Below are 19,676 nucleotides of genomic sequence, written 5' to 3' on the forward strand. Positions count from 1 at the left end.
ATTGACTGCTATTGATGTAAAAGATGACTAGGTCTTTAAGAGTTTATTCGGAAGATAACAGCTCTATAAACATTATTTTGTGGTGCCCCGACTTTCTAGTTAATTATCTACCTGATTAGCTTAATCAGGTAATATTAATTACAGAGAAATTATTTTATAGCATGTCATATCACTTAATCCGGCATAGCCAAAGACACGACAGTGGAAAAAGTGTGGAGGGGTCTGATTACTTTCCGAATGCACTGTAAACCCTGGATTGCTGATACAATCTATTGGCCATTGAGAGGCTTTGAAGCTACCGGTTGGCCATATTGGTATTCCCCAGTAGAAGCAGTCCTCCATAGGAATGAATGGAATTCTACAGTATTTTAATTAAATGTTTCAAGGACAAATGTAATTTATTTTAGTATTTTTTTGTTGTAGTAGGAAGAGTAACATTAGTAATCTCCATCAATTATATTTCAAGGAAAATGTTTTTAAATATTTTTGTCATTTAAAAAAAAATGATTAGCTCACATAATATATTTTAAACCATGAATTAAGGTGTCTGTAATAGAACAAATGTGGAATAAATCAATTTCTATAGCTTCTCAAATATTTTTTATAATGGTGAGGAAGAGCCAAGATGGAGGCACGGTAACTTCAACACAATGGTGGGGGAGAGCCAAGATGGAGGCACGGTGGCTTCAACACAATGGTGGGGGAGAGCCAAGATGGCGGCACAGCGGCTTCAAAACTGCATCCCCTATCAGTCATCTAGTCTATTAATAAATCATTGGATGTGCCATGTACAGTGCTGTGGGGTGGGGGGGGGTGACCTCGAAGCACAGAGACAGATGGAGACAGGAGGGTTTTACGCCACTGTTTAATCAGCCAGGGATGACGTATGCCTGCCTGCTTTCACCACCTTCGCATCCTACTGGTCACCTAGCAACCTGCGCACCAACCACATAACCAGCTAACTACAAGCAGGGGAGTTGGGGTTAGATGTGTGTGGCCTGGGGTGACCAGCTATCTAGGCCACTGCCTCCAGAACACGTGCTGCTGCTCGCATGGGTTCCAAGCCGACCCACCGCTCTTCTATCACACTCTATCATCCTCTCACTCTCTCACTGTCCTACCTAATAAACATGAACATCCAGAAGTGGTGTATGTTTGCTCATGAAGTGTCTTCTTCCTCCTAGATGTGGCAGCAAATCTCCGGATGGGGGCCACCCCTCACGCTGCGGGTCTCACACGCTCCCCCACCGTCAAGCACCGTGAGCTGCCCACCATCAGCCTGACCAAGTCCTCCAGCACCCCCAAGTCTGCCTCTGACACCACCCACCTCTCCCCCAAGTCAGCTGAGTCCCACCACAGCCCCCACCACAGCCCACGCAGGACCAGCCCCACGCCACACGAGGTGAGAGCTCCAGCCCTGTTTCATATCATTCAATCACTACTCACTAGGGAGAATCACTACTCACTAGGGAGAATCACTACTCACTGGGGAGAATCACTACTCACTGGGGAGAATCACTACTCACTAGGAGAATCACTACTCACTGGGGAGAATCACTACTCACTGGGGAGAATCACTACTCACTGGGGAGAATCACTACTCACTGGGGAGAATCACTACTCACTGGGGAGAATCACTACTCACTGGGGAGAATCACTACTCAGTGGGGAGAATCACTACTCACTAGGGAGAATCACTACTCACTGGGGAGAATCACTACTCACTGGGGAGAATCACTACTCACTAGGGAGAATCACTACTCACTGGGGAGAATCACAATTTATTTCATATGGAGAGTTTCCCGTTTAACTTTAAACCATGACCTGGAATCATGTGTGGTAGTGGAGTAGTCTTACTAAGGGCATAACTGTGGCCATTTCAGACTGACACAGCATTTTCGTTTTGGTTTAACTCTGGTACAGTAGCAACAAAAAAATAGCATGGACTATAATTTGCAAAAAGTGTCGCAATTTTTATTTTTGTCATGAGAATAAGCTATTTTCAATCAATTTTCAATCAATTGGACTCAAATATTCCTCAAGTCCTCCAGATCAAACCACTCATGGATTGTCTCCACTGAATGGCATTATCATTCCTGTGGATTTGCATGTCAGACTTCATGGATTTAAAAAAACGTCATTAGCCTTTCTTTCTCTCTCACACGGCACTGACTGTACTAGCACACCGGCTAGGGATTAAATACACAACGGTAAATACAGCACATGCAGTGTTAGAGATAACAGAATAAGACCTTGAGGTTGGGGGGGGGGGGTCTGTCTTCTATCAGTGTTAGAGATAACAGAATAAGACCTTGTTGAGGTTGGGGGGGGGTCTGTCTTCTATCAGTGTTATAGAGATAACAGAATAAGACCTTGATGTTGGGGGGGGGTCTGTCTTCTATCAGTGTTAGAGATAACAGAATAGGACCTTGTTGAGGTTGGGGGGAGGGTCTGTCTTCTATCAGTGTTAGAGATAACAGAATAAGACCTTGATGTTGGGAGGGGGGGGGGGTCTGTCTTCTATCAGTGTTAGAGATAACAGAATAGGACCTTGTGTTACGCGGAGTGGAACAGGGAAACCCAAGAGCAGACTCAGATGAAGATACTGGGATGAAGTAACCAAGGTATTTATTGAAACACAGGGGGGAGATGGAGTGCAGGCCAGGGGAAGCTCGGGCCGGTTTCAGGAAACCAGGTGCGGAGGCTGAGGCTGGAGCGAGAGGGGTTGGGACAGGGTAAGCAGGGCCGGAGGGGAATCCAAGGGAGCAGTGGAGTGGGGAATCCAGGGCAGAGTAGCAGGATGAGGAGACGTGGGACTGGAGACAGGGACCAGAGTCAGAGCGGGCGGAGCTGTAGCGGAGAGGAACACAGGCACAACAGGATCTAAATAGTAACAAACGGCTAGAAACGTAAACTGACTGATCAAAGATTACGATCTGGCAGTGTGAAAGTGGCAGGACTGAGTATTTGTAGAGGTTTTGATTATGGAACAGGTTGCAGCTGGTGGGGATCTGCTCTGACTCCAGCACACCTGTCTCCGCCCACACAATCACACAGAGAGAGGGAGAGGGAGAGAGTACTGGGGGAGTGGCGGCAGGTCAAGGAGACACAGGATGAGCAGTAGAGGGCGTGGCAGGAGCAGATGTAACACCTTATTGAGGTTGGGTGGCTGTCTTCTATCAGCGTTAGAGATAACAGAATAGGACCTTGTTGAGGTTAGAGGGGGTCTGTCTTCTCTAATTCAGTTTCCAGCTTTGTGCATGATCTTTTTTCTGTCTCTCTCACATGGCACTTCAGTGTTCAACATTGACCAAAGACAAATGCAGCACTTACAGTGGGAAATATAATATCCTTTTGGGTTGGAGTTTTGAAGCAGCAGAACCCTCCCTCATGCAGTGTCCAGCTTTGTGTTCTAGGCAGCTAGTTTGGGGTCTGAGTCTCTCTGTAGTGTCTGTCCTCCCTCTCATCCAGTCTCTCTGTAGTGTCTGTCCTCCCTCGCATCCAGTCTCTCTGTAGTGTCTGTCCTCCCTCTCATCCAGTCTCTCTGTAGTGTCTGTCCTCCCTCTCATCCAGTCTCTCTGTAGTGTCTGTCCTCCCTCTCATCCAGTCTCTCTGTAGTGTCTGTCCTCCCTCTCATCCAGTCTCTCTGTAGTAGGTATAAATCCTCCCTCTCATCCAGTCTCTCTGTAGTGGGTATAAATCCTCCCTCTCATCCAGTCTCTCTGTAGTGGGTATAAATCCTCCCTCTCATCCAGTCTCTCTGTAGTGGGTATAAATCCTCCCTCTCATCCAGTCTCTCTGTAGTGTCTGTCCTCCCTCTCATCCAGTCTCTCTGTAGTGGGTATAAATCCTCCCTCTCATCCAGTCTCTCTGTAGTGTCTGTCCTCCCTCTCATCCAGTCTCTCTGTAGTGTCTGTCCTCCCTCTCATCCAGTCTCTCTGTAGTGGGTATAAATCCTCCCTCTCATCCAGTCTCTCTGTAGTGGGTATAAATCCTCCCTCTCATCCAGTCTCTCTGTAGTGTCTGTCCTCCCTCTCATCCAGTCTCTCTGTAGTGGGTATTTATCCTCCCTGTCATCTAGTCTCTCTGTAGTGGGTATAAATCCTCCCTCTCATCCAGTCTCTCTGTAGTGTCTGTCCTCCCTCTCATCCAGTCTCTCTGTAGTGGGTATAAATCCTCCCTCTCATCCAGTCTCTCTGTAGTGGGTATAAATCCTCCCTCTCATCTAGTCTCTCTGTAGTGTCTGTCCTCCCTCTCATCCAGTCTCTCTGTAGTGGGTATAAATCCTCCCTCTCATCCAGTCTCTCTGTAGTGGGTATCTATCCTCCCTCTCATCTAGTCTCTCTGTAGTGGGTATAAATCCTTCCTCTCATCCAGTCTCTCTGTAGTGGGTATAAATCCTCCCTCTCATCTAGTCTCTCTGTAGTGGGTATAAATCCTCCCTCTCATCCAGTCTCTCTGTAGTGGGTATAAATCCTCCCTCTCATCCAGTCTCTCTGTAGTGGGTATAAATCCTCCCCTCATCTAGTCTCTCTGTAGTGGGTATAAATCCTCCCTCTCATCTAGTCTCTCTGTAGTGGGTATAAATCCTTCCTCTCATCCAGTCTCTCTGTAGTGGGTATAAATCCTCCCTCTCATCTAGTCTCTCTGTAGTGGGTATAAATCCTCCCTCTCATCCAGTCTCTCTGTAGTGGGTATAAATCCTCCCTCATCTAGTCTCTCTGTAGTGGGTATAAATCCTCCCTCTCATCCAGTCTCTCTGTAGTGTCTGTCCTCCCTCTCATCCTATTCTCTCTGTAGTGGGTATAAATCCTCCCTCTCATCCAGTCTCTCTGTAGTGTCTGTCCTCCCTCTCATCCAGTCTCTCTGTAGTGGGTATAAATCCTCCCTCTCATCCAGTCTCTCTGTAGTGGGTATAAATCCTCCCTCTCATCCAGTCTCTCTGTAGTGGGTATAAATCCTCCCTCTCATCCAGTCTCTCTGTAGTGGGTATAATCTCTATAATCTCTAAAACTCATATTTAGTGAGATAATCCCACTGCTGTAGATTCTGTTTTGGATTATGAAAGGTTGTAGTAGTTGTATGTGATTACCATGAAAAGGTTTTTCCCAGGCGGAGAGCTATAAATATGATGTCTGTTTTCTCATTGTTTACATGTAGTGTATCATTCATACCTTTAAAACTAGTCATACGACCAGACGACCCAAGGAACGCACTCAACTTTTATATCAGTGTGCTTTTATATCAGTGTGTCTGTTGGAACCCTATCAGCCCTGGTCAAAATTTAGTGCACTACATAGGGAAGTAGTGCACTATAGCCTGTAGGGAATAGGGTGTTTGTGCGTTTGTGTCGGCCTGCAGTATTAGCCAGAGGGAAACATAGGCGGTCATCATTAAGCTGACGCTGGGAGCATTTTGAGAGAAGAGAAGGTACTGTTTAAGCAGCTTGTTAGTGGCCAATGTCCCAATCCACTGTGAATTGTGCCCAGCTGCCCACGTTATACATAAATCTCTTTGCAGAATCTCTGATGTAGAGGGAGTAAGTCGATGACAGAAAAAACAATATAATCATGCTTGTTGCCTTCTGCTGTTCAGGAGGCATTGATCCAGCCAGGGGTTGGGAAGGTTTTGACCTGATGGCAGCTCAAAGTTCCAATACAAAGTATATACCACTTAGCAAGCGCTTTTATCCAAAGACACTTTACATTCCAGTGAGTGCATACATTTTTTTTCTCATGAATATGTAATATTGTACTGGCTTGGAATGAACACTGCTAGGAATTGAGAAAACCCTGCAGGAATTTATATTGCTAGCGCCAAGCTCTTACCCACCAACCAGCACAGAGTACAACAAGTTTCCAGTGCCTCATTGTTGACTGTCATGTCGTCAGGTTGACACGGCCAGTGAAGTGGAGGAGTTGGACATCGATGTGTCCCCAGCGCCTTACACAGCTCTCAGGGGAGCCGCCCAGCTACAGGTCTTCATTGCCAGATACAGGTAAGGACTGGCAGACACAGCGTCGGCCAAATCAGCAGTATGCCTTCACTTTCTCCTAGTTTTAGTGCTGTTAGTTAGTAGAAAGAATTAAAGAACTGTTGTTTTCTTATTTTTTTGTTTTCACAAAGAATCTCGGTATACAACAGTAAACAATGAGATGAGTTGTGTTTCTTATACATTAGCGTTGATAATATGGCTTTGTTTTTCTCCAGCTATAACCCTTATGATGGTCCTAATGATAACCCAGAGGTGGAGCTGCCACTCACCGCCGGGGAGTACATCTATGTTTATGGCGGTATGGATGACGATGGCTTCTATGAAGGTGAGACTTCTCCAAAACCTTACGTTTTAACAATGAAAGTTTAAAAAAAAAATGTACACTGAAATGTTAACACTGAAATGTTGATTTTTTTTTATGTTGAAATGTTAACACTGAAAGTTACAATTTAACACTGACATGTTAAATCTGCAAGTTACAGTTTAACACTGACATGTTAACACTGCAAGTTTTTTTTTAACACTGTCAAAGTTTTTAGTGTCTGAAACAACACACCAAACGCAAGTCCTCTCTCTCTCGGTCCCTCTTCAGGAGAGCTGATGGACGGGCGGAGAGGGCTGGTCCCCTCCAACTTTGTGGAGCGCGTCTCAGACGACGACATGATAAGCGCCCACGTACCAGAAGGCACGGATATATCCCACAACTCCCTGCTAGACAGCAGCCTGCACAGCGCCAGTCACCAGCACCACCTCTGCCTGGGGGCCCAGGTACCTCTGAGAGGACAGACCCTACGTCAGCAGCCTCCGTCCCGGTTTCTCTCTCCGTCCCCTCAGGGGAGCAGGTCCCCTCGGACCCCTCCCTCCCAGACCTCCTTTCCCCAGCCCCCCTCACCAACGGCCTGGATCTGGACCTAGAGGTGGGGTTGGGCACTGTGCCTTACCCGCGCAAGCTCACCCTCATCAAGCAGCTGGCCAAGAGCATCATCATCAGCTGGGACGGGCCGCTGGTGCCGGCGGGCTGGGGAAACGTGTGGAGCTACAATGTGTACGTGGACCAGGAGCTGAGGCTCAACGTGCCCTTCGGCTCCCAGACTAAAGCTGTCCTAGAGAGACTAGACGTCACCCTCAAGGCCTACCGGGTGTCTGTGCAGAGCCTGACGGAGCGCGGCAGCTCAGACCAGCTCCGTTGCTCGTTACTGGTGGGTAGGGACGTGTGTGTGGCGCCTACCCAGCTCAGAGTCGACCGGGTCACCGCCACCTCGGCCAGCCTGGCCTGGCTGCCTAGCAACAGTAACTATGTGCATGTCGTGTCCTTGAACGAGGAGGAGATGGAGCTGGTGAAGGCTGGCAGCTACTCACTGTGCCTCAGTAACCTCACGCCCAGCCTTCAGTACACAGTCAAGGTGGAGGCTCAGCCACACCAAACCCCCTGGGAGATTCCCCAGGAGAGACGGGAACACAAGACCGCCACCACCACCTTCACCACGTTGGCTGCAGGTACGTGTTGCGAGACAGGGGAGAGAGATACTGGAGATCAGAGGTACAGTGCTCAAGTCCAAGTAAGGAGGGCTGAGGAATTGCTGGTTTTATGTTTCTACATGAAAGCTAGTTTGATTCATGTCAGCGATTGGCCAGAGATTCCACTCAACTGGTGTCCTCGGTCTTTACACAGTCCCTGATTTTAGATAGGAGGAATGTAGTCAGGGGCTGTTTATGAGCTGAGATTTGCTTGTGGTTTGATGTTTAATCCCTCGTCTCCCAGGCCCCCAGACGCTCCTCTGGACGTGCAGCTGGAGCAGGGGCCCTCCCCGGGAATCGCCCTCATCAGCTGGCTGCCTGTCACCATCGATGCTGCTGGGACCTCCAACGGGGTCCGCGTCACCGGATACACAATCTACGCTGACAAGAAAAAGGCGAGAACTGTAGTATTGTGTTTCTGCACTGGAAACAGAGCAGAGTGTTTTAGGTTTTGGATGTAAAGAGGATGAAATTATGCTGGGAGGGAAATGCTTCTGAAAATAGTTTTGAATCGAGTGTGTCTGTCAGGCCAGTGTTTTAGGAGAGGTTCTGGGCTCTAAAGGCCCATTGAGTGTGTCTGTCAGGCCAGTGTTTTAGGAGAGGTTCTGGGCTCTAAAGGCCCATTGAGTGTGTCTGTCAGACCAGTGTTTTAGGAGACGTTCTGGGCTCTAAAGGCCCGTTGAGTGTGTCTGTCAGACCAGTGTTTTAGGAGAGGTCCTGGGCTCTAAAGGCCCATTGAGTGTGTCTGTCAGACCAGTGGTTATGTATTGCTCTCATTCTCAAGACAGTGGTGTGTGTTTGTGTTCCACAGTATTTGTGGTGATTCAGCTTCGACTGTAATGATGTCTTGTCCCATGCTGCTGACTTTTCTATTGTTTGTCAGAGTTGTGAGGATAGTGTGTGTCTGTGCTGCTGACACTACCCCCTCTCCTCTCCTGCCATACCCTAGGTGTTGGAGGTGTCGTCCCCCACGGCGGGCAGTGCCCTGATGGGCCCGTCTCAGATCCAGTCCCTGATGGCAGCCCACGAGCTCACTGTGCGCACCATGTCTGCCCATGGGGAGTCCATCGACTCTGTGCCAGTCAACGTGCCCGCCAAGTTGTCTGACATCATGACCGGCCAGGCTTCGGCCGCCTCCTGCTCCTCGTCTACCCCGTTCGTCAGTCAACACCTGTCCACCAGTCGCCACCCTACCAGTCACCCCCTGTTCACCAGTCACCCCCCGTTCACCAGTCACCCCCCGTTCACCAGTCACCCCCCGTTCACCAGTCACCCCCTGTTCACCAGTCACCTCCCGTTCGCCAGTCACCTCCCTACCAGTCACCCCCAGTGCATCAGTTAACTCCTGTCCACCAGTCACCCCCTGTCCACCAGTCGCCACCCTACCAGTCACCCCCCGTTCACCAGTCACCCCCGTTCGTCAGTCACCCCCCGTTCGTCAGTCAACCCTTGTTCACCAGTCACCTCCCTACCAGTCACCCCCAGTGCATCAGTTAACTCCTGTCCACCAGTCACCCCCTGTCCACCAGTCGTCACCCTACCAGTCACCACCCTACCAGTCGCCCCCCTTCCTGTCTTCGTCACCACCCGTCCAGCCCCAATCCCCATCTTACGGGAACTCAGCTGCCAAAGTCTCCATGCTGCCCTACGCCACTGCCTCGTCGCCACTAGACGTCGCACACACCATGGGCCCTAACGGGGGCTGCCCTCTGCCAACTCTCCCCAGTCCACGCCCTCCACACAGAGGCCTGCTCCCCACACCCTGCCTCGTACGCAGAGGTCTGGGCTAACCCCTTAGCAAAATCTCCTGTCCCCCTTGGGCCGCCTTGGCAGTGCATGAGGCTATGTCATCTCCAGTAGCACTAAACTATCAGGCCAAGCTACCATCAGCTTCTCACATCAACACAACGGTATGTACAACACTGCTTAAACACCTGCTCTAGAGCTCTTATTAACAACTCTCATCTAGAACTCTAAAACTCTCTAGAACTCTCATCTAGAACTCTAAAACTCACCTGCTCTAGAACTCTCATATGGAACTCACCTGCTCTAGAACTCTCATCTAGAACTCTAAAACTCTCTAGAACTCTCATCGAGAACTCTAAAACTCACCTGCTCTAGAACTCTCATCTAGAACTCTAAAACTCACCTGCTCTAGAACTCTCATCTAGAATTCTAAAACTCACCTGCTCTAGGAGTGTCATCTAGAAGTCCCCTGCTCTAGAACTCTCATATGGAACTCACCTGCTCTAGAACACTCATCTAGAACTCTAGAACTAACCTCTAGAATGCTCATCTAGAACTCTAGGTCTCACCTGCTCTAGAATGCTCATCTAGAACTCTAAAACTCACCTGCTCCAGAACTCTTATTTAGAACTCTAGAACTCACCTAGTCTAGAACTCTCATCTAGAACTCTCATCTAGAACTCTCCTCTAGAACTCTAGAACTCACTTGCTCTAGAACATTTATCTAGAACTCACTTGCTCGAGAACAGTCATCTAGAACTCACCTGCTCTAGAATGTTCATGTAGAACTCTAGAACTCACCTACTCTAGAACACTCATCTAGAACCTCTAGAACTCACCTGTCGTTATCTAGTCTACATTACTGTAACTATGTTAACTAAGTGTATGTAATACTGTATATCCTTGTCCTCCAACCAGAACCCACATCTAGGCCCAGTAGCAGCCGCGGAGCAGAGCAGAGCAGACACAAACAGCCCCGGAGTTCCCCGTCCTGTCATGTCCATCACAGACTTTATCCCTGTGGAGGACGACTCCCGTGCCAACCTTTCAACCCCTGAGCCCTACCCCACCCCGCCCAAGGCCCTAGTGCCACACGCTAGGGACCTCATCAACCCCCTGGACACACAGCCTCTCCGGCCCCCCAGAGCCCCCTCTCCCCTGGAGTCAGAACCAGACTACTCCATGGAGAGGCCGACCACACGCTTGGTGTCCATGGAGGACTTCCTCAGGCAGGACCAGGACACAGGCTTCAACAGGCAGCCACAGGTTGGTTGGTTAGTTAGTTAGTTAGTTAGTTAGTTAGTTAGTTAGTTAGTTAGTTAGTTAGTTAGTTAGTCAGTCAGTCAGTCAGTCAGTCAAGTCAGTCAGTTAGTTAGTTAGTTACAGTGCATTTGGAAAGTATTCAGACCACTTGACATTTTTTCCTCATAAATCTACACACAATACCCCATAATGACAAAGCAAAAAGAGTTCAATCTTGGTTTCATCAGACCAGAAAATCTTGTTTCTCATGGTCTGAGAGTCTTTAGGTGGCTTTTGGAAAACTCCAAGCTGGCTGTCATGTGCCTTTTTGCTCTGACATGCACTGTCAACTGTGGGACCTTATATAGACAGGTGTGTGCCTTTCCAAATCATGTCCAATCAATTGAATTTACCACAGGTGGACTCCAATCAAGGTGTAGAAACATCTCAAGGATGATCAATGGAAACAGGATGCACCTGCACTCAATTTCGAGTCTCATAGTAAACGGTCTGAATAAGGAATTTCTGTTTTTAATTTTAACAAATTTGCTGAAATTCTAAAAAAATGTTTTTGCTTTTTCATTATGGGGTATTGTGTGTAGATTTTATTAGATTTTATCAATTTTAGAATAAGGCTGTAACATAAATGTGGAAAAAGTCAAGGGGTCTGAATACTTTCCAAATGCACAGTAGTTAGTTAGTTAGTTAGTTAGTTAGTTAGTTAGTTAGTTAGTTAGTTAGTTAGTCAGTCAGTCAGTCAGTCAGTCAGTCAGTCAGTCAGTCAGTCAGTCAGTCAGTCAGTCAGTCAGTCAGTCAGTCAGTCAGTTAGTTAGTTAGTTAGTCAGTCAGTCAGTCAGTCAGTCAGTCAGTCAGTTAGTTAGTTGGTCGTCAGTCAGTCAGTCAGTCAGTCAGTCAGTCACTTAGTTAGTTAGTTCGTCAGTCAGTCAGTCAGTCAGTCAATTTGTTTCATTAGTCCATTGTTGATATAGTCCCAAAATGTTTTGCATGTCAGCAATCAAGTTTTCAAAAGTATATAATATAACTAGTATATAACTTTCAAAATACAGAAATGCAGCCGGTATTATGGATTTTGCATCATATGATGCTGCGTTTTACATCATATGATGCAAAACCATAATACCGGTTGTATTTCTTTATTTTGAAAGTTATGTATCTTGAAAACTTGATTGCTGACATGCAAAAACATTTTGGGACTATATCAACAATGGACTAATGAAACAAATAACAAATACCTTAAAATGTCATGGCCAGTTTCCTGGGCAGATACAATCTGCAAGCTACAGCAGACACCTCTGAAGTAGTCTTTATTGTCCCCATGTTCCCTTCACATTGGCTAGTACTCTCTGTGTTTTAATCCTCTGATGATTTGGATAAAGCAGGCTCAGAAAGAAACTCTTAGAGAGATCACTGGTCATGCCCTCACACACAGGTTAAAAGAGTGCCAACATCACCCAGCCTTACCTCTTGTTTAGATGAACCAGTTACTGCTCTAGCTCTAGGAAAGGCTGTGTGTTCATTATCTCTTGTTTCGATGAACCAGTTACTGCTCTAGCTCTAGGAAAGGCTGTGGGATCATTATCTCTTGTTTAGATGAACCAGTTAGTGCTCTAGCTCTAGGAAAGGCTGTGGGGTCATTATCTCTTGTTTAGATGAACCAGTTAGTGCTCTAGCTCTAGGAAAGGCTGTGTGTTCATTATCTCTTGTTTAGGTGAACCAGTTACTGCTCTAGCTCTAGGAAAGGCTGTGGGTTCATTATCTCTTGTTTAGATGAACCAGTTACTGCTCTAGCTCTAGGAAAGGCTGTGGGATCATTATCTCTTGTTTAGATGAACCAGTTAGTGCTCTAGCTCTACGAAAGGCTGTGTGTTCATTATCTCTTGTTTAGATGAACCAGTTACTGCTCTAGCTCTAGGAAAGGCTGTGGGATCATTATATCTTGTTTAGATGAACCAGTTACTGCTCTAGCTCTAGGAAAGGCTGTGGGTTCATTATCTCTTGTTTAGATGAACCAGTATACTCTATCTCTAGGAAAGGCTGTGGGTTCATTATCTCTTGTTTAGATGAACCAGTTAGTGCTCTAGCTCTAGGAAAGGCTGTGGGATCATTATCTCTTGTTTAGATGAACCAGTTACTGCTCTAGCTCTAGGAAAGGCTGTGGGTTCATTATCTCTTGTTTAGATGAACCAGTATACTCTATCTCTAGGAAAGGCTGTGGGTTCATTATCTCTTGTTTAGATGAACCAGTTACTCCTCTATCTCTAGGAAAGGCTGTGGGTTCATTATCTCTTGTTTAGATGAACCAGTTGTCGTGTCTTTGGCTATGCCGGATTAAGTGATATGACATGCTAACCTATAAAATTCTTTCTCTAATTAATATTACCTGATTAAGCTAATCATGTAAATGTAATTAACTAGAAAGTCGGGGCACCACGGAAGAACGTTTATAGAGCCGTTATCTTCGGAATAAACTCTTAAAATACTTAGTAATACTTTACATCGGTAGCAGTCAATATTAACCCTTATCTTATTTTCAGTCTCATAATGAAAGTTGTAAATTCTTGGTTATCTTCACGAACCCTGGCTAACAGGTTGAATCAGCAATACCAAATTGGGTTTAATTATTTATTTACTAAATAGCTAACTAATCACACAGAATTACATATACACAGAATACAGATGATGTCATACAGAAAACGTCCTGGTGGACGGAACCTGTATGAAAGCTGGTTACACAAAGGAAAGGGGGTTGGGCTTGAATCTAAGAGCGGGAAGATTTAGGAACACAGAAACAGCAGCTATGCTATCGTAAATACATTATCTTATGCATTCTAAATTACCGCCCATTTGGAAAAGGAAAATGCAATAAATATTTACTCTGAGCTGCGCTTCGGTAGATTGGTCGTAGATGCTGGCCGGGTTGGCCAACAGATCTCCCTGTTTTCGGAAGAATGTCAATGGTGGTCAATTGGATACGTGGTGGTATCTTCGTCTGGTTGTTAGACTTGATCCGTCGTCCGTCCTTTCCTAGCCCACGTTAGCAGCGGCCGCTGCTAACTCAACGGCTAGGAAGTAGCACTTCTGTAGTGAATAAGCTCAAAGTTCATACCAGTTCATACCATAGCTCACGCCGAGGTTGGCTTAGTTCTGTCCTTGACATGTGTGTCCTTCTAACGTAGAGGCTGCAGACCTCACGTACTGGAACAACTGGTTATCTTTTCGTCAAAGGCTTATATAGTGGAGAGGGGGGAAGGATGTGTTTCATCGTTTATAACCCCTGTCTCTTCACAGGGGTGGGCCACTGATCAAGCAGGGCACTTTCCTTATGAAAACCCAATTCTCTCATTTGGAAGCTAAAATTACATTTAATCTCCTAACAAACAATTTCCATATCAAACATTTCAATTGCATAACAATTCCATGTGACTCTGATAACTAGAGGGTGGATACTTTCCCAGGTACAGTTTATGTCGTCCTGTCATCAATCATAATGTCTCAGATGACAACTGAAATGAAATCCATACTCATTACGTTATCAAGCATATTTCCAACTGGTTTTATTAACAAAATATGGTTCCTTTCCCCATTTGTTTGATGTTCCCAGACTCTCTATATTTAACACAGGCTATTCAAGTCCTTCAGTAGGGTCAGAGAGGAGAAGGGAGAAAGGTATTTATGGGGGGGGGGGTCATAAACCTTACCCACAGGCCAACGTCATGACACAATATACTCTATCTCTAGGAAAGGCTGTGGGATCATTATCTCTTGTTTAGATGAACCAGTTACTCCTCTATCTCTAGGAAAGGCTGTGTGTTCATTATCTCTTGTTTAGATGAACCAGTTAGTGCTATAGCTCTAGGAAAGGCTGTGGGTTCATTATCTCTTGTTTAGATGAACCAGTTAGTGCTCTAGCTCTAGGAAAGGCTGTGTGTTCATTATCTCTTGTTTAGATGAATGAACCAGTTAGTGCTCTAGCTCTAGGAAAGGCTGTGGGATCATTATCTCTTATGTATCAACAGGGTGCTTCAGACCAGGAAGCATTGAGGATAGAGGCAGGATACCAAGATATACCAGCGCTCATAGTACAATTTAGCGCAAATGTACCTAATAAATTAATGTTTCACTTTTATTGGCACCTACAGTTAATAGCACTAAAATAATATCAACTCTAAATGTAGATTTGTAGATTTTATATGAGTTAGATATTGGCTATGACATCATTGGTTAATCCTTATGCCTGTCCTGTTGGGTATGTTTTATATGACGTAGATAAGCACCATCATTGGTTATTCCACGGTCTGTAAGTCTGTTGTGCTGTGTGGTTCTGTTCTGTGGTTCAGCGTTATACCGCTGGCCTGGTGGAGCCAGAGAGCAGTAGGGGATCTGACCTGTCTGATATCCTGGAGGAAGAGGAGGATGACCTCTACTCTGACCCCCCTGGACCCGCCCTGGCCCGGGGGTACACCACCGGAGCTAACAGGGTAAACAGTCACCACACACACACACACACACACACCACAACACAGACACCTGATCTGGCTGTGGAGGACAGCCTCTGTTTTGGTTACGTTTGTTTTTATTTATTTTTTCTCTTTCACTCTTGAATTCACTCATCTTTTTGATTCATTTCCTTTTACTTTTTCTTCGTACGTCACATTCCACCCTCACTCTTCCCTGTTCCTCCTGTGACCCTGTCCTGCCCACCACTCCACCCTCACCCTTCCCTGTTCCTCCTGTCACCCTGTCCTGTCCACCACTCCACCCTCACTCTTCCCTGTTCCTCCTGTCACCCTGTCCTGCCCATCACTCCACCCTCACTCTTCCCTGTTCCTCCTGTCACCCTGTCCTGCCCACCACTCCACCCTCACTCTTCCCTGTTCCTCCTGTCACCCTGTCCTGTCCACCACTCCACCCTCACCCTTCCCTGTTCCTCCTGTCACCCTGTCCTGCCCACCACTCCACCCTCACCCTTCACTGTTCCTCCTGTCACCCTGTCCTGTCCACCACTCCACCCTCACCCTTCCCTGTTCCTCCTGTCACCCTGTCCTGCCCACCACTCCACCCTCACTCTTCCCTGTTCCTCCTGTCACCCTGTCCTGTCCACCACTCCACCCCTCACTCTTCCCTGTTCCTCCTGTCACCCCTGTCCTGCCCACCACTCCACCCCTCACTCTTCCGTGTTCCTCCTGTCACCCTGTCCTGTCCACCACTCCACCCTCACTCTTCCCTGTTCCTCCTGTCACCCTGTCCTGCCCACCACTCCACCCTCACTCTTCCCTGTTCCTCCTGTCACCCCTGTCCTGCCCACCACTCCACCCCTCACCCTTCCCTGTTCCTCCTGTCACCCTGTCCTGCCCACCACTCCACCCCTCACTCTTCCCTGTTCCTCCTGTCACCCTGTCCTGTCCACCACTCCACCCTCACCCTTCCCTGTTCCTCCTGTCACCCTGTCCTGCCCACCACTCCACCCTCACTCTTCCCTGTTCCTCCTGTCACCCTGTCCTGCCCACCACTCCACCCTCACTCTTCCCTGTTCCTCCTGTCACCCTGTCCTGCCCACCACTCCACCCTCACTCTTCCCTGTTCCTCCTGTCACCCTGTCCTGCCCACCACTCCACCCTCACCCTTCACTGTTCCTTCCTGACCTCCTACCTCATCCAACCTTCGTACCTTCAACCTGTTACACCTCCTCCGCAATGACCCTTGACCCCCGTAGGCAGACCAGTGGGAGGTGCCGGACAGTGACGAGGAGATTGTGGAGAAGATCCTGAAGCTTCCTCCTCAGGCCCAGACTCAGGCCCACCACCACTACCATCAGGATCTTCATCACCATAACGAGCACTTGTTCAGCATCCCAGAGGTCACTGATGAAGAGGACAAAAGCGTGGACGAGGACTATAGTCACCGTCGCCACCGCAGACAGTCCCAAGCCGGGCCCAGCCGCCACCCTGATGATCCCCACTACCACAGCCCCAGACACCAACCCCACCACCACCACAGCAGCAGCAGACCCGAAGCCAAAGAGCCTTCACCCAGACACAGGGGTGGTGCTGTTTTTCGTACCCAGAACAGGGTCCACTACTCAGACACAGTAGACAGCATCCGCCACTCTGAGGAGGGGCTGCTGGACCCGGGGCCAGTAGGGATGTGTGGGTTCCCCGGGCCACCCAGAAGGCCCACCACAGTGGGGGGAGGGAGTAGGGCGGGGACGATGGCCTTGGTAGGCGGACTGGGGACCGGCTCAGACGAAGCCTTGCTACGGAGTCAGATGGCGGTCGCTGCGTTAACGTCCCAGGCCACCGGCCACACACCGGGTCCTGGTCCGGGCTCCCACCTGGTCAGCAAGACTGCTCGGACGGTCAATTCCCCCGGTGGCCTCGGTAACAGAAATCGACCTTGAGTACGGGACAGACGAGGAGGAGCCGTTGACCTACGACCCGGGGAACGAGGAGAGGTGGTGGTAGACCAGATGAGCTCTGAGTGGTGGGGGAGGGGGTACATCCTGAACCCAGGCCTCTAGCCAGGCTCCGGGGGAAACCTGCCCTCCAGGCCATCGCAGCTGCTGCAGCAGAATGGGTGTGTTCTCACTCGTTGTGTCCTGGGACTGTATTCTCTCTGGATTCCCTGTCTTCTACCGCCGCCTGTGTAGTCGTCTTATCATGACGCCTCAGGTCACCTTGCGTCTGTCTGTCTGTCTGACTGACTGTCTGTACTATCTGCTTCTCCAGACTCATTCAACCTGCACAACCACCTGGTTCTTATCCTATACAACTCATGTCTCTAACCCTGCACTGTTGGACTATACATTCAACTGCTGTCTGTCTTTCTCTCTGACTGACTGTCTCGCTCTGTGTGTGTGTGTGTGTGTGTGTGTGTGTGTGTGTGTGTGTGTGTGTGTGTGTGTGTGTGTGTGTGTGTGTGTGTGTGTGTGTGTGTGTGTGTGTGTGTGTGTGTGTGTGTGTGTGTGTGTGTGTGTGTGTGTGTGTGTGTGTGTGTGTGTGTGTGTGTGTGTGTGTGTGTGTGTGTGTGTGTGTGTGTGTGTGTGTGTGTGTGTGTGTGTGTGTGTGTGTGTGTTGACCAGGAGGCTGGGTGGAGCGGACAGCCTGGATCTCCGAAGCTGACCAGGTCAGAGGTCATACATCAACTCAAAGGTCAGAATCAAATTCATCCTCCTCTTCACCCCCTCTCTTTATATTGATCTCTCTCTCTGTCTCTGTCTCTCTGTCTCTCTCTGTCTCTGTCTGTCTCTCTCTGTCTCTGTGTCTGTCTGTCTGTCTGTCTGTCTGTCTGTCTGTCTGTCTGTCTGTCTGTCTGTCTGTCTGTCTGTCTGTCTGTCTGTCTGTCTGTCTGTCTGTCTGTCTGTCTGTCTGTCTGTCTCTCTCTCTCTCTCTCTCTCTCTCTCTCTCTCTCTCTCTCTCTCTCTCTCTCTCTGTCTCTCTCTCTGTGTCTCTGTCTTTCTGTCTCTGTCTCTCTCTCTCTGTCTCTCTCTGTCTCTGTCTCTCTCTGTCTCTGTCTCTCTCTGTCTCTCTCTGTCTCTCTCTGTGTCTGTCTTTCTGTCTCTCTCTCTCTCTGTGTCTGTCTTTCTGTCTCTCCCTCTCTCTCTCTTTTCTCTCTCTCTCTGTCTCTTTCTCTCTCTCTCTTTATATGTACAGTGCTAGTACAACAGGACTATAGTCACCAATCTGCAGTCAGTCAGATTACCAGCGCATTTAGGGCAGGGGGAGGAGGGGGAGGACAGTACTATAACAGGGATGGGGGAGGAGGGGTAGGACAGTACTATAACAGGGATAGGGGAGGAGGGGGAGGACAGTACTATAACAGGGATGGGGGAGGAGGGGGAGGACAGTACTATAACAGGGATGGGGGAGGAGGGGGAGGACAGTACTATAACAGGGATAGGGGGAGGGGGAGGACAGTACTATAACAGGGATAGGGGAGGGGAGGACAGTACTATAACAGGGATGGAGAGGAGGGGGAGGACAGTACTATAACAGGGATGGGGGGAGGAGGGGGAGGACAGTACTATAACAGGGATAGGGGAGGGGGAGGACAGTACTATAACAGGGATGTGGGAGGAGGGGGGAGGACAGTACTATAACAGGGATAGGGGGAGGAGGGGAGGACAGTACTATAACAGGGATGGGGGAGGAGGGGTAGGACAGTACTATAACAGGGATAGGGGAGGAGGGGGAGGACAGTACTATAACAGGGATGGGGGAGGAGGGGGAGGACAGTACTATAACAGGGATGGGGAGGAGGGGTAGGACAGTACTATAACAGGGATAGGGGAGGAGGGGGAGGACAGTACTATAACAGGGATGGGGGAGGAGGGGGAGGACAGTACTATAACAGGGATGGGGGAGGAGGGGGAGGACAGTACTATAACAGGGATAGGGGAGGGGGAGGACAGTACTATAACAGGGATAGGGGAGGGGGAGGACAGTACTATAACAGGGATGGAGAGGAGGGGAGGACAGTACTATAACAGGGATGGGGGGAGGAGGGGGAGGACAGTACTATAACAGGGATAGGGGAGGGGGAGGACAGTACTATAACAGGGATAGGGGAGGGGGAGGACAGTACTATAACAGGGATGTGGGAGGGAGGGGGAGGACAGTACTATAACAGGGATAGGGGGAGGAGGGGAGGACAGTACTATAACAGGGATGGGGGGAGGAGGGGTAGGACAGTACTATAACAGGGATAGGGGAGGAGGGGGAGGACAGTACTATAACAGGGATGGGGGAGGAGGGGTAGGACAGTACTATAACAGGGATAGGGGGAGGTGGGGGGAGGACAGTACTATAACAGGGATGGGGAGGAGGGGAGGACAGTACTATAACAGGGATAGGGGAGGAGGGGTAGGACAGTACTATAACAGGGATGGGGGAGGAGGGGGAGGACAGTACTATGACAGGGATAGGGGAGGTGGGGGAGGACAGTACTATAACAGGGATAGGGGGGAGGTGGGGGAGGACAGTACTATAACAGGGATGGGGAGGAGGGGGTAGGACAGTACTATGACAGGGATAGGGGAGGAGGGGGAGGACAGTACTATAACAGGGATGGGGAGGGGAGGATAGTACTATAACAGGGATGGGGGAGGGGAGGACAGTACTATAACAGGGATGGGGGAGGGGGAGGACAGTACTATGAC

General features: G+C 48.7%; 2 protein-coding genes across 2 annotated transcripts; both read left to right on the top strand.

Moving 5' to 3' along the window:
- The first annotated feature begins 1,188 nt into the window (after positions 1-1,188).
- On the top strand, positions 1,189-9,303 carry LOC123739369 (RIMS-binding protein 2-like). Its single transcript, XM_045713739.1, has 8 exons — positions 1,189-1,402; positions 5,892-5,998; positions 6,211-6,320; positions 6,588-6,731; positions 6,863-7,535; positions 7,758-7,908; positions 8,463-8,799; positions 8,888-9,303. Exons 1-8 carry the CDS (start codon positions 1,205-1,207, stop codon positions 9,301-9,303), a joined length of 2,136 nt encoding a protein of 711 aa, XP_045569695.1. The 5' UTR covers positions 1,189-1,204.
- Positions 9,304-9,332: 29 nt separating this feature from the next.
- LOC123739370 (RIMS-binding protein 2-like) lies at positions 9,333-17,670 on the top strand (the record flags this gene model as incomplete). Its single annotated transcript, XM_045713740.1, has 4 exons — positions 9,333-9,423; positions 10,178-10,525; positions 14,860-15,000; positions 17,601-17,670. Coding segments are annotated over exons 1-4 (625 nt in total), but the record flags the coding sequence as incomplete, so codon positions are not given.
- Positions 17,671-19,676: the final 2,006 nt, after the last annotated feature.

Source organism: Salmo salar, unplaced genomic scaffold (assembly GCF_905237065.1).
Source record: "Salmo salar unplaced genomic scaffold, Ssal_v3.1, whole genome shotgun sequence".
In the NCBI taxonomy this organism is placed as follows: Eukaryota; Metazoa; Chordata; class Actinopteri; order Salmoniformes; family Salmonidae; genus Salmo; species Salmo salar.